The sequence below is a fragment of the Arachis ipaensis genome, chromosome B05 (genome assembly GCF_000816755.2).
Source record: "Arachis ipaensis cultivar K30076 chromosome B05, Araip1.1, whole genome shotgun sequence".
NCBI lineage: Eukaryota > Viridiplantae > Streptophyta > Magnoliopsida > Fabales > Fabaceae > Arachis > Arachis ipaensis.
In genome coordinates this window covers 149,689,262-149,705,138 of record NC_029789.2, presented here as the reverse complement: position 1 = coordinate 149,705,138, position 15,877 = coordinate 149,689,262, and the positions used below count along the sequence as shown (strand labels likewise).

The following is a 15,877-nucleotide window of genomic DNA, read 5'->3' as shown; positions in this document are numbered from 1 at the left end:
TTTATCAGATTTTAAATAGATCAAATTCGAACATAAAAAAAACTTATAAAAAATAATAAACTTAAATTTAGACCATTTATGTATAACATAAACCAGACTCCTTAAAATTAAGACTCGACATTGCTCGACCCATTTCCACCTATACTCAGTGTGAGATACCTAACTAGCAAGGTTTCTATTCGTTGACTTGACCACCACCGGAATGATTTTGGGTCATTTTATTTTATCCTTGATGTGTGTTGTTAAGTGACACATAACTGGTCGGTCATACGGCACATTTAGTATAGAACATGTGTCAAATCTAGAGGATTGATAGACCTAGAACTAGACATTACATGGGACATGGCAAATTCAACACGTAAGATTTGCCACATGTTACCAATACAAATATATTTATATCAAGATTTAAATTTTCTAAATTTTAAATTTTATTTTAAAAAATAAAATATAATTTTTTATTATTTATTTCNNNAAAAAATTACACTTTTTTTTTAAATTAAAATAAAAATTTAAAATTTAAAGAATAAAAATCTTTCATATTAGTTCTTTTTTTTGGACGGACCGGGTCAGATAAACAGACCCAAACCAATACCCAAGCCCAGACCTTTCTAATAAAGAATCTCGCGTCACTTACATCTCCTATTGGTGATCATCTTGTGTTACTTAACACCTCACATTGTCCACGCAGTATTGGCGTAGATCAAATGACTTACTACATATACGAGTCTCAAATAGTTAAAATCAATCACGGTGATAAAATGGACGAATAAAGCAACTATAATCTGGATTTGGACTACATAATATAGAAAAACTTTTAAGTGTACTATTACATCAATATTTTAATAATTTTTAACCGTTAATTTTAATTATTTTTTTTTGAATTAAAGGGAGCTCAACACAACCGGGTGGAGCAGTAAAAAGGTGATACAAAGACAAAGAGTAAATTAGATACCAAACAACCCCTAGTCAATTTCAGCAAGGCCATCAACAACCAAAGGACTCCCCACCAATCCATTCCTCAGCAAACTCAAACGACTTGTTTATAATTGCCGGCACACCTGAGGCTTGATTTCGGAACAACAGCAAAGAACCCAATGAACCACTGCTTTCTATCCACCTTCCTTGCTACTGAGGTCGTCCAGCTTTCAAAGTGGTCCTTTAGAGTACCTGGCAAACACCAACTCCTTCCAAAGGCAAGTAGCCAAGCACACCACACCTGCCATGTAATCTCACAACCAAGAAACAGATGAAAGGCAGTTTCCTCAGACTTACAACATAGCACACACAAAGTGTCATTCTGATCAATGACATGTAGTCTACCCAGTCGGTCCTTAGTATTCACCCTTCCGATCAACACAAACCAGGACAAAAGCTCAATCCTCGGGGGGACGAACCCTTTCCAAACAGCACTCGTGAAACTATAGCTTGTGACTTCCTCCGGTAGAACTTCCGCATGCAGCGCCTGGGCAAAGGACTTAGTTGAATAAACACCTGTTCTATCAAATTTCCACACCACGCTATCCTCTCTCGCAGCTGTGGGCTTGACTGTGTGTAAAGTCTCATGAAGTTGGTTAACTAAATCCAACTCTCATTGAAACAACTCCCTTCTCCACTGGAAACTCCAAATTCAGTCTAACACATCCCAAAATCCACAATCCCCTACCACTGAACCGTTAAGGGTTGAAACCGAGTAGAGTCTAGGAAACAAATCTTTCAATACCCCATTAGGTAGCCAGCTATCCTCCCAAAATCGGATGGTTCTGCCGTTCCCGAGGTCCATCAACAACCCGCTGATCATCTTTTCTCTCAACCGCGGTTCGCGGATAGGTAGCTGACAGATATCCTTCCAAGGCCCCCCTCTTTTGGGGACAGGCTGGTCGCGCAGCATCACAGCAGGATCCATGTGGGTACAAGAGCAAACCACTTTCTTCCATAAGGGACAGTCTTCCTTTGCGAACCTCCACCACCACTTAAACAACGCTGTATTCCTAATAACTGCATCACCAACTCCCAATCCACCTGCCTTCTTTGGAGTCATTACTACTTCCCACTTCACAAGTGGTAATCCTTGCCTCCCCTCCTCCGTACTCCACAAGAATTGGCGTTGTAATGTAATCAACTTCTCTGCCACCGTCTTCGGCATCCTGTACAAGCTGAGGTAGTAAATAGGCAGGCTACTTAGGACCGACTTAATGAGTATCAGCTTGCCCGATTTGTTGAGGGTCTTCGCTTTCCACAAGCTCAGCTTTTCTTCCACCTTATCAATCACAGGTTTCCATGTCCTAACTAGTCTCGGATTTGCTCCCAGTGGAATGCCCAGATATCTAATTGGTAATGATGCCTCTGTACAACCCAATAACAGACACATTCTACGGGTCCACAGCCTATCACAATTGACCGGAATGATGTTGGACTTCTGAAAATTGATGCTCAAACCAGACATCAGTTCAAAGCACCGGAACAGTCGCTGATAATTTCTAATGGTCTCCTCATCAGGTGGGCAAAAGAGAATAGTATCATCTGCAAACTGCAAATGAGACAGCTCAATGTTATCCTTCCCAACCAGTAGCGGAGAGATACGACCGTTCCTGACCGCCTCTCCAATCATCCTGTGTAACACATCAACAATTAGAACAAACAGGAACGGAGATAGCGGGTCTCCTTGTCGCAGGCCCCTTTCCATTTTGAACGGCTTCGAAGGTGATTCATTGACAAGTACCGACATAGAAGCAGAACAGACACACTCCTTAATCCAGCCTCTCCATCTCTGACCAAAACCCATCTTCTGTAAAACAATATCCACAAAACCCCACTTGACTCTATCATAAGAGGACATGAAAATTAATATTTGAGTATGATGTCATATACAAGAAGCCACTGAAAAGCTTCGTAAGTTCAAACACCCACACACATAATAGAATAGATACATGCTTTGTAACAAAAGGATTTTTATAATATTACAACCATTATTGTATTTCACACTACTTGCAATTAAGTATTGTCAAATTCTTCATCTGATACTCAGAGTGACACTAGGCGCCGGCAGTGATGGTCGTACTATGGGAACACGTCTCACAACTGAGAACGCTTCGTTAAGACGTGCAACACGACCCATCAGCTGAGATGCCTTCTGCAAATGTTGTCAACATTGCCAGTGTCATCATATTTGCCAAACAATACAACAGATAAGCAATTAACAAAACAAAACCACGCTGATATATGCTCCTTCACATAATTGCTCAACCAGTTCCAATCCTCAACAACAGAAGAAACCCCAAAAAGATGCTCACAAACATGATAGTAGTGGTTTAGAATCACTAGACAGGCAGATAATAATGTTTTTCATGAAATTACACTAGGATCTCTTCCTTATTATTGAAGGTGAATTCCAAACAAATAAGTCTGGTAGACTAGGGGAAAATGCACATCAGTTTCTGAATCTATTTTCTCATGTGCCACAACTGATTTTATAATACTTGAAGAAATCAAAACCACAGTAAACACACAGCTTACATTTCACAATAATGACAATACCACCTATTAGGAATATTGGATGGGACATTATAAATACAAATATCAATTTAAATTGCCAACTAAATACTTAAGTATGTTTTATTCCACAAATCAAGGATCTTAAATTTGAACAAACACAATACAGAACCATTGTCTGAAGCCATGCACTATGAATGTTTTCCTTCTTTAATCGCCGCCCAGCATTTTTTTTAAATGATTATGCAATGCAGTGAAACAAGCATGGATAGGTCTACACTAAACCTGGTCCGCATGCTAAAAGGAGCAGTAAAATGATTGGATCATCTATATGCAGAGCAGAACGAATATAAGCGAGTAGGGGCAATCAAATATGGTAGGCTGTGCTGTTCATTAACAATTTTATGTACAATAGCTACCATCTAATTAGAACATGAATGAATAAAAGCAAAAGAAAAATGTCAAAAAGGCTGAGACACCAGATTGAAAACAAAACAAAGTTGAAATGCAAGATGTTAGCATCCCGCTCCTTTAACTAAATACATAAAAGATAAAAAAACGGACTGTGCAAACTCAACATTAACGTTTTAGCCAATGCTACTATGTACGTGGGGGGCAGGGCAGTGCTAACTTACACATTTATTGCTGTTTTATTTTGTATTGGATAGATAGAAGAAACATAATAGAATGAAGATGCGAGAAAGCATTTGGAATTGAAATTTGAGTATTAGGAAGGTATAAGAAAGTGATGACCTTATCGTCAAGAGCGACGTTGAGCTTCAAGGATTGGGTCTTGCGCTTCATCTTGTAGAGCCTCCTTCCGAGGATTACGAGTCCGAAGAAGGCAGCAGCTGCAGCCACAGAGAGAGACCAGGCGGGGATAGGGCTGACCCTCACTACCCAATACTTGAACACCTCCAAAGGAACCTTCCACCACGCAACTCTCGTCTCCTCCTCTTCCTCTTTGGCTATCTCCTTCCCTTGTTGCTCCTCCTCATCCTCCTCCTTATTCACGTGAGCCTCGGTCTTCGCATCAGAATCGGAGTCCGAGTCGTTATTATCGGGGAGCGGTTGGAGAGTGGAAGAGGAAGCAGAAGAGGGAGAGTGGTTGGAGAGTAAGAATTGGGGATAGAGCTGATCGGCGAGGTAGGTGTCGTCGAAGTTGCGATCCACTTCGTTGGGATCGGTGGAGGAAGACGATGAATTGCAGCTGACCGCAACGGGAGTAGGAGGGTGGATGGAGAAGTGATTGGGCCTGATCAGGGCCGAATCCTCCAGCTGCGGGCCCAAGTCCAGATCGTTATCATCGTCAACATCAGCGCTGTGGTGAAGCAACTCCCACTCCATAGCTTCAGCTTCAGCTTGAGGATCCATAGAAAGGGTGTATGGGAAGGGAAGAAGAAGATAGAAATGAAATGCGAAGAAGCAAGAAAAGAATCCCAAATTTGCAATCCCAATTCCCAAGTGCAACTCAAATGCAAAATTCAATAATAACCGCGCTCATCCATCACACAGCCCTAACCCTAAGTACCAATATTTCCACACTGCCAAAGTAGGAGGCTATGCGGATTTAATTCATTCATTAAATTAATACGACTTCCGCCAGCAACACGCTTATAAATTGATTCACATATCAAATTTGGATTTGAATCCCCTCAAATTTAAATTTTAATATAGAGAGTAAAGTATGATCTTTTATCTTTAAATAGTTTTTTTTAGATTTGTTTTTTGTCTCACTTATAAAATAAATAATAAAAAATCACACTTTATCTTTTAAAGTAAAATTCAAACTTTAGAGGATTTAAATTCATGTAATTTTGAGTATTAATCCCTTATAATGCACTAATTATTTTTAGAAAAACATTTTAATAGAATAATGACAATTTTCTTTAAGTTTTGACATATTTAATTTATTGATTTAAAAATGTAAAAAAACGTTTTAAAATTTTTTAGTAAAATATTTTTTATGATATTTTTAAAAGAGTAAAATGACAATTAAGTCTTTGAAAATTTTGATTTCAGATTAATTAGTCACCGAAAAAAATTATCAGTTTAGTCATCCACAATAGTAAACAGTAAATACGTTATGTCCTTCTATCAATTTATCACGTAAAATTTAATGGTAATGCTTATATATACCATTAATGACTGTGACGTGTCTATTTATAAAATATTATCACGTATATGACAGATTTTAGAGCAAAACTTCACTTATTTTGATAGGATTCGTATAAATAGAGTGCAATTGATAAAGGTTTTATAAAAACTCAAAAGATAATAGATATTTTACTGTCTAAAATTATATAGTTTTCATACTCATGTGACAACAGCAGGATACACATCACTTTACATGTGCAACTATGTTTTATTTCGTAGTATCTATTTATGGAAGGATATACATGTCTATTATTTATTATCATAAAATATCTAATTTATATTTTTTTTATTCATAGACTATTTAATTTAAAATTAACATTTTTAAAAATCTAATTATCACTTTATTATTTTTAAAATATACTAATAAAAAAATACGTTGATAGATGTTTTCTTAAATATTGAAGAGTATCAAACATTTCTTCTATAAAAGTTAATGAAGGAAGCCTTATATAATATGATGATTATATGGTTGCATTAATGTTTACACCATCTATTATTAGGGAGGAGATTCTCGAGTAAGATGATAAATAATACTCTTCAAAAAGAAATATACTATATAATGAGTCTTTATGAATAATATATTAATATCTTTTACCTTTAATTGAAAAAAAAAAATATATATATATCTCCAATCCAACTCTTAGTCTGTGTTTGTTTTTAGAAACAGAATATAACATGACATTGAGACAAAGACAGAATAGAACAGAACATTAAAAATTATTGTTTGTGTATTGTGTTTGAATATGATGGACAAGACACTAATGTAATGTCTAGTATTATGTTTGGATACACATGAACAAGACTAAATTATTAGGTAAAATGACTAAAATAGACATCCCTCCCCTCCTTCCCTGTATCTCTAATCCTTGCCCTCCCTAACCCTCTCTTGAGTTCAAGAACCGAATGGTTTTCGTTGCTTCAACTTCGATCTTCATTGGGTATAAGAGCAAAAAACTGGCCAAGAAAAACCAAACCATGCCGGAACTGGACCGGAATTCATTGCCAAAAGGGTTCAGTTATCGGAATCAACATTTCCGATTTCAGAAGAACACATAAAGCTAGTCTTCACCCAAGTTTCTCTGTTGATGCACTTGCCAATTTTACCCGTTTAGCTTCCTTCAATGCTTCAGGTTTTGTGCTTAATGGTTCTATTCCTGAGTGGTTTGGTGACAAAAGCAATAACAACTACCTTGGTGCACTCCAGGTGCTTGATTTAAGTTCTTGCTCAATAACTGGCTCTATTCCTGAGTCAATTGGTGGTTTGATTTTGTTGAAGTCTGTGTTACTTTCTGGGAATAGCTTAACTGGTAGAATGCCTTCAGGTTTGGGAATATTGTCTAATTTAATTGTGCTTGATCTCTCAGAAAATGAACTTTCTGGGTCTATTATTGATTCATTGTTTTCACTTGGTAACCTCACAAGTCTTAATCTTTCTTCCAATTACTTATCTGGGAATGTTCCGAATCAACTTAGTAACCTTTCAGGGCTTGAAACTTTGGACCTTTCCAACAATGCACTAACTGGTAATGTGCCTAGTGTCTTGTTTTCTCGCCTTTCGAAACTTCGAGTTCTCAATTTAAGTGGTAACTTTATTGATGGTGATCTTCCTGATACTTTGTGGTCATTACCGAGCTTGCGTTTCGTTGATGTGTCCAACAACAACCTTACCGGTCCTCTACCGAAATTTTTCGGTTCAAATACTAGTTCTACTGATGCCACATTCAAGAGAGAATCATATGTTGTGGAGTTGGAATTATTAAGCAAGGTTTCACATGCAAGATTGATCCCAATCTTGGGACATTGCTTGGAGAATGACAATGAGAAATGTATAGTTTACAAGTATATGCCAAATGGAGATTTGGCAAGTTCTTTGCAGAGAGTCACCGATGCAGATGGTAAATCGAAGTCCCTTGATTGGATCACGAGATTGAAAATCGCTACGGGAGCTGCCAAAGGCCTTGCTTATCTACATGATTGCAGCCATCCCCTCGCTCACAGGTAGTTAACACCAAATATAATCTAGACTCTTTATTGTTATTTCATCATGAAGGAAATGAATCTATTGGCAAAATGTGATTGAGTTTATGATATGCTGTCAAAGTGTCATTTTATGCTGCATTTTCAATTTTTTGTTACATCATGGTGCCTTGCAAATTACTGAAATTTACTTTTGATTTTGTGAAGAGATGTTCAAGCTAGCAGCATACTTCTTGATGATAAATTTGAGGTGCGACTTGGAAGTTTGAGTGAGGTTACCACCCAAGGAGATGTCCATCCTGGTGTCATGAACAGGCTGTTCATCAAGCCATCGTAAGTTTCGAATTCTTTAACAGACAAAGACATAAAAAACAGCTGAATCTATTACAATAATTGAATATTAAACCTGAAGAGGTACCGTCATGATTTATAAATATATTGAATCTTAGCATTTAGTTTGAATGGATGCTGATATTTAAGTTTACTGTTACATTTTTATGTTCACTCAAAGTTGTAATCAGTATTTTCATCTTTGTAATTTTGCAGATCTTCTAATCAACCAAATTTTGGTAAGTAAACTTGTTTACCCTTTCTAGTTAGTTTTCATCCAAGTGTTGATGGAAGAGATTTAAATGCAGCACATTAGTCCCATTGAACAACTTTCTATTCTCCAAATTCTACTTATCATATTACAACAATAACTCAATTTTCTCCCTGTTTTAGGGGGTAAGCTTCTGTTCGAGATGAATCGGATTCTAAGACCCAGTGGATACTTTATTATGTTGACTAAACATGACAGCATTGAAGAAGAAAAAGGTTGGTCAGTCTCACTTTAAATCAAACTGTTTGTTGCAATTCATTATTTTCTTCACACCCCATCTTCTCTTTTTCTGTAGTACATTCTTGCATTGCTATACAAGTAACATTGATGCATCTTTTTCTTTTCCAGCCATGACTTCATTGACAGCATCTATTTGTTGGAATGTTCTGCCACATAAAAGTGACGACATTGGTGAAGTTGGAGTTAAAATATATCCCTGAAGGAAATGAGATATATGAATTGAGGAGGAAGAAAATTCCACCACTTTGCAAAGAGAGTGAAAATTCTAATGTAGCATGGTATGCTTCTGTTACATTATTTTGCCAAAACTGCTTCATGATTTATCCAACTTGGCTTTCTACATCATATGACTTACCATATTATCTAAATAGGTACGTTCGAATGAAGAGTTGTTTGCACAGCATTCCAATTGGAATTGAACAACATGGGGCAGAGTGGCCCGAGCAATGGCCGAAGAGGCTTGAATTATATACTGACCAAAGAGAAATTGGTTGCTGACATGAACCACTGGTATGCTGTTGTTAACAGGTCCTATCTCAATGGATTGGGCATTAACTGGTCGAGCATCCGAAATGTAATGGACATGAAAACCATCTATGGAGGGTACGCCTGTGAAACAACTCGAGTGCGTAGATAAGCAACAGTATTGGAGCAGTGTCTGGACTTGTTCAGCTGATATTATATGCTTGCTACTGCTCCTACAAGGGAGACAAGAACAATGATGAGAGTGCCTTTGGCACAAAACCAGAAGATGCGGTTCAACTCTCTGCTACTTCAAATGGAAGGGTTGCAGATCAAGTTTGATGATGACAACTACTCCAATATCAAACCCTTTTGCTTTTTTAATTTCTTTTCTGTTGTTTAATATTCGATCAAGACAGTATCAATTTATATTTTATTTATTGGTACATGAGAGAGCTAGATATTTCTGTGTGCTACTCTCCTCATGTGACTTTATTATTGTCATTTCATCATTTCTAGTGAGTACTTTTGCACATGCTTAACATAAATTAAGTTATATTCTGCACAGTTGACTAAAAATTCTAATTGAACATAAACAAAAGAAACATTTGAAAATTGAAGAAAAAACTAAAATTAATTAAGCACCCATTTTGAACAAGTTTTTGCAGTAACATAACTAAAACCAATACTTAAAACTAATTATGCACTAACATCAACAAAATCTTGCATTCAAAATTATGCATGTTTGAACCTAAATCTGCACAAAATGAAATGATAACTCTAAAAAAGATTAACTCTAATTCTAAGTATGCAATATAGCTCTAATAATTCCGGCTTTCTGACTATTTCCCAATGACCAAAACATTTTTTTCTAGTTGAGGATTTGTGGAGAACTTGAGTGCAATAGAAATAACTTCATCATCAGTGAATCCAAGTTCGCTAAGTACATCACCAGCCTTTTTTTCCTCACGAGTGTTTACCATAGCTTGGGCAAAAGCGTCCAAACGCTTTCCCTGTTGATCGAACACATATTTCAACGTGTCAGTTAACTCCTTCATAATCTTCGTATCCTTTGCCGCTTTAAATGAGGAAGGCTTCTTTCCTTGTTTCTTCCCAGAAGATGAAGCCACAAAATTTGATTGTTGGAGTAGAGATTCACTGCAATCATGGTTTGAGTTAAAGATATCTGTATCTTCTTCGTCTATTTCTTCATACCCATTCATTTGCACTTCTTCTTCAGCGTCATTGCCGCATACAGCAGCATCCCCATTTGTTCTTTCCTTACAAAATATTTTTTCTAAGAGCGTATAAAGGGGAAAAGGCTTTCCTGGAGTATACAACCTTACTCCTTGTTTCTAGAAAAAATAAAAAATAAAAGATCAACAAAGAAGGACAGACTATCAAGTAGAATAAAATTAATTCAACAAAATCAAACTTGTAAACCAACCTTCATATAAGCAGTTAAGATCTCTTTGTTGTCCACAACCACACATTGCTTCACATCATCCCATCCAAAACCGCTACAGGCTGCCATGTCAGCAGCAAATTGATATTTCTCTTTCAACCTCTTAACTTTGTTTTTGCAATGAGTTATTTGAAAACCACCACCTGGAAACCTCTCATTCATTTTTGCAGTAAGTTTCTCAAAAGATCCGGGCCTAAATTGACCTGCATCAGCTATTCTTCCTTCAATGACAAGCTCCTCCATAAAACCAACAAATACCTCTGTCTCTTCATCAGTCCAAACATGTCTGTCCATTTGTCCCTACAATCTATATTAACTCAATCAAAATTCAATTGAACATCCTAAGCATATCATGACATTATCTTTATAATGTATCAATACAATATATTTAAATAAAATACATATAATAATTCAAATAAAATACACATATAATGTATCAATACAACACAAAAGCATATCATAAGCATATCATGAGATTATTTTTATAATGTATCAATACAATACAAAATCCAACACAACAAACTATCATAATAATTCAAATAAAATACACATACAAGAAATAAACCAACCAATTAATTCGGCTATGCATCCACTCATTATACATTTCATGTGCTAAGTTGTCTTGCCAAACAGTCCATTCATTGCTGCCCTCTACACTGTCAATAATTTCATCGTCGCCATCTTGGTTATCACCATGCTCCTCTCCAATAAGTGCTTGCTCATTCTCAAGTGACATGTCCTCCTTAGGATCAGAGTCCATATTAAGCCGAATAAAATTTTGTAATAAACAACAAGCAATAATTATTCTATTTTGTGTCTTGATTTGGTAGAAACAAGGACTCCTCAAAATTGCCCATCTCTTCTTCAATAAACCAAAACAACGCTCAATAATGTTCCTAGCTGAAGAGTGCTTCTTGTTAAAATATTCTCGAAAGTTTCTAGGCGCATTTCTACCATAGGCCCATTCTTGTACGTGGTATCAAGTATGCCTATATGGTGCTAGAAACCCCTTGCAATTAGTATAACCAGCATCCACTAAATAATAATTCCCTATAAATTAAAAGAGACAGGTTATGAGGATTACGAAAATTGTATGAATTAAAAATTTTGAAGTGTTTTTGTTACCTAAAATTTAACTATTACATACCAATTGGTATCTTGAGGTTATTACGACGTGAAATTGTATTTCTAAGGACTCTTGAATCCGATGCGGATTCTTCCCATCCACTAAGTACGTACACAAAATTCATATCTCAGATTGCATACGCCTAGGACACTGGTTGATATTTTACCTTTTCTTGTTCTGTATCTTGATTTATCTTCTTCAGGGACAGTCACATCTATATATGTTCCATCTAATGCTCCTAGACAATTCTAAAGCAAATAAATTGAAGGTTCAAAACTATCTCTATACCAAACCATATATAATACAAAACCACAACCGCATTTCTTCATTAGACGTACCTTGAACCATTTTCATCGGGGATCTATGCAGTCTTCTGGAACAGGAACAGGCTTTGCAAACAACAGGCTTTGGACACGTAATACCGATGACAAAATTTTATTAAAATACTTACTTATTGTTTCTCCTGACCTATAAAATCTAACTTGGAGTGTGCGATTCTTTTTATGATGAGCTAAAATTATTAAAAATATAATCACTTGCTCAGGTATATTTACATGACATTCATCGCTTAATCCACCCTGAACTTTAAGTAACTCACATAATCTTCCTAATGCATCTACGCTCATCCTTAATTTCCAAATACAATTCCTATCGCCTCCTCCTATGATGCGGCTTAACACATTTCTTCTTAAGGGATTAGTATTAATTTCTCTATTCATGATCAACAAATGTCTCCTTCTCCTATTTTTCAAATAAAAAAATGCTAACATCAAAACTAATATTGTGGTTGTCTCAAGTTCAATCTGAATCATAAAATAAATAAAAAATTGCCTAAATTATTCAGATTGGTCCAATCGTTCCATTCTTCCCTAACAACAGATAAAAAATATAAATCATAATTTATTATAAAATAACATAAATACTAAAAATAATCAATAAGAATAAAAATAACAACATAACCAACTAATTATTTTATTTTTGCATTCAAACAAATAAGAAGACTTCAATATATTTTTTTCCATTCTTTATTCCATTCTGAACAAAATATGTTCAATCATTCATGCACAGCAGGATTGTATAAATTAAAAATTTTGACACCAGAAAGACAATTTCTCATGTCCATATTCAATTTTTACATTTTCAAATTACAAACAATATAAACAAATAAAAATAAAAGAAGCCAGTAGAACCCAATAATTTAAAGTAAAAAAATGCAAACGAAAATAAGAAGCAAAGAGGAAAGGCTGAGTTATATACCTGCGTGACTAAGAAAGAGAAGAACACGTGAATTCCAAAAGTTGTTACAAGCTCTAATAAATAATTTGCTTCTGAAATGTTGTAGTTAAATTAGTTGAGCAAAAAAATAAAGAGGAGAAGTACACAGTAAAGAAGAAGAAAAAGAAACAAAGAAAAAAAGAAGAATAAGATGAAGTACTAAACCACAGAACACCAAAAAAAGAAGAGAAATAAGAAGAAGAAGAAAGGGACAGAGAGCAAGAAGAGAAAGAGAAGAGATAGAGAGCTAGACTTGGAAAGTGAGACGAAAAAAGAATCCAAAAGAGAGAAGGAAGAAGGAGAGACGAAACAGAGAGCATGGGGAAGATTACCTGGGAGGAGAAGGCTGCTGCACAACACATAAAATTAGGGATTATGATATGATTTAAAAAAGGGCAACAATGAAATAATAATAATTTGTAGAGATAAAATGGAAAAGAATTTTCATTAAAAAATTTGTGTCTACTTTGTTAATTCCTGTGTTCATCATTGTCCCTCATAAAAGAGTGGACACAAAAATTAAAAAAAACTGTTCCAGAGATAATATGTCCACTGTCTATGTCTCTGCTACCAAATACGTTTTAAATATTTAATGTCCATGTCTTTATGTACTGTCTCCAAAAACAAACGCTACCTTAAAGACATGAACTTTGATTTGATTGAAATCTATTTTTACTCCACTCGTTAATACTCCAGCAACATCCCACACTAGATATAAGTTGGCCATAAATTCTTATTTTTATTAACTTTGTATTATACAATAGTAGAAATGCTAATATATTTTTAAAAAAATAAAAAAATAACTTAAATCTTAAATTTTAAGATTTAAATTCTAAAGTTTAAATTTTAAATTTAAACACGTTCTAAATTATTTGTCTAAGAACTAAATTTAAAAGTATTTAAAATCCTAAAAAAAAGAATTTAAAAATTAAGGATTACTTTATATTTTAAGATGTTATACCTCAGAAGTATAAACCACAATAATAATTCTTCATCAATCCACTTAATTTTTTATCACTCAACTTTATAAATTTAGTGACAATATTATAACTATTGTTTCTACTCTTAAAAAAAATTTATAATATTAATGATAAATAGATCTATAGAAAAAACGAGTATGATATGAAAGGAGAACATTTCGTAAAATATACTTCATGAAAAAGTATTTCAAGTAAAATATTATTTTAAATACGTACACTCAAATATGATCTCTAACTTAATGCCTCTCGTGACCGATGTTAATTTAAGCATCGAAATCCTTACAAGTACATTCTCATCATGGTGGGAAAGACAAACTTGAGACATTGAAAACTTTGAATAGGAGGATGGAGACAGTATCGTATCTCCAACTCGCTTTCTCCAACTCAATTACATAGTAATATGTAGTCGAACCAAATACTCGCAAAGAATCAAAGTCCGTTGTAGGTTTTTCAGACCATACCTCCAATGATATTTTATCAATGATTGCAGATGATAGCAAGCGATTAATAAGATGTTATGAATATCTCATAGATTCCGTCTAAAATTAGTTGCCTAATCCAGCGTTAGACAACATTCTCCGAACTTTCTCCACCAAAATCTTGTTCATGCGTTCTGCCACCCCATTCTTGCTGTGATGTATTTCTGATTGTAAAATGGCGTGTAATTCCATACTTATGATAAATCTCCAGAAATGGATCACTCTTGTATTTTCCATTTTTTTTTTATCGGAGAATTTTTATCTTCCTTCTTGTTAGGTTTTTTACTTTGGCCTTCCATTTTAGAAAAATTCTAAGCACTTCATCTTTAGTCTTTATGATATACACCCATACTCGTCTAGAGAAATCATCAATGAAAGTGACAAAGTAATGTCGACCATCAAGAGATGGAGTCTTTGAAGGACCATACACATCAGAGTTCACGTAATCCAAAATACCTTGAGTATCATGAATAGCAACGCCAAATCTTATTTTTTCTTTTTGCTTTTCCATCACACAATGCTCATAAAACTCCAATTTACAGAGTTTAATGTTTTTAAGCAATCCTGATTTAGATAGAGTTTGCAAGACTTCTTCACCAGCATCTCTACAAGGGAACAGGAAAATTGCGGTTTTTTTTTTTGGAGATTTGCGGTCGTTTTTAACCGCCGCAAAATGGCATACCAACGGTTCCACAAATGTTTTGGTTTACAATGTGGAGATTTAATTTTGCGGCGATTCTAATGAACCGCTGGTACAATTGCCACTATTTTAGTAAGCGGATTTTAAATAATAATTTGTGACAGTTACACAACTGCTGCAAATTTATGTGTGTTTTTTTTTTAAATTGTGACGGTTTTGAACCGCCGCAATTTCATAATTCCCTTTCGCTCCTCCAATATCTTTGTAATGCTACTACTTAAATCAAAATCAGGATATGAACCAACAAGCATGCATAACAACCATCTTCCTAACATCTGTATCCACATTCGCATCAACTTCCATGGTGTCAACACTAGGATTTTCATTAGGTTCGGTGAACTAAATGGATCAAACATTGCCATCCATAGTGTCCATATCATAGATCATATCTGCATAGAACTTTAAAACATATTCAAAACACTTGGCATATTGTCGAATACTTGGTATGCAAAAGCATAAACAACACAAAATAGTACTAACAATTATTCTTTGCAACATCAATTCAAAATTTAGCACCAATAATATGAAAAATAAGTAGTATTTCGCAGTGACTCAGCAAAGAAACAGTCAATTAATTCAAACAGATTAAAATTCAAACTCAAGAAGCTCTTAACAGCATGTTTAACTATGTATAAATTAACATTAATTCTAATAAGAAAATCCTAATCCTAACCAAATCAAATTAATACTAGAATCAACATATAACTAATCCTAATTTAACTAAAACAGAGAAGAAAAGATGATCTGGGAACTTGAGTCAAAGAACAGAGCAATAACACAGGAGAGATGGATGTAGTGGCAGTGACCTGCCGCTGCTGCGTCTGAACTCGCTGGAACTAGAGTGGCTCTATTCTGATTCTGTGACTGGGAATGAGGGAGGCAAGGGCGAGCTAGAGAACCACAGTGCGAGGTTGTAAGGAGGGAAA

The 15,877-nt window shown here is 35.1% G+C and overlaps 2 protein-coding genes and 1 long non-coding RNA gene across 3 annotated transcripts; 2 read left to right on the top strand and 1 right to left on the bottom strand.

Moving 5' to 3' along the window:
- Positions 2,831-5,073, bottom strand: LOC107645069. Its single transcript, XM_016349086.2, has 2 exons — positions 4,243-5,073; positions 2,831-3,130 (listed from the first exon to the last, which is right to left on the bottom strand). The coding sequence occupies exons 1-2, from the start codon at positions 4,861-4,863 to the stop codon at positions 3,011-3,013; spliced, it is 741 nt and encodes a 246-aa protein (XP_016204572.1). The 5' UTR covers positions 4,864-5,073; the 3' UTR covers positions 2,831-3,010.
- Positions 5,634-8,286, top strand: LOC107641591 (probable LRR receptor-like serine/threonine-protein kinase At2g16250). The gene is made up of 4 exons (XM_016345075.2): positions 5,634-5,669; positions 6,479-7,644; positions 7,831-7,956; positions 8,170-8,286. Exons 1-4 carry the CDS (start codon positions 5,634-5,636, stop codon positions 8,198-8,200), a joined length of 1,359 nt encoding a protein of 452 aa, XP_016200561.1. The 3' UTR covers positions 8,201-8,286.
- LOC110262714 lies at positions 8,318-8,659 on the top strand. Its single transcript, XR_002347696.1, has 2 exons — positions 8,318-8,439; positions 8,573-8,659. It is a non-coding gene; the product is annotated as an uncharacterized LOC110262714 (long non-coding RNA).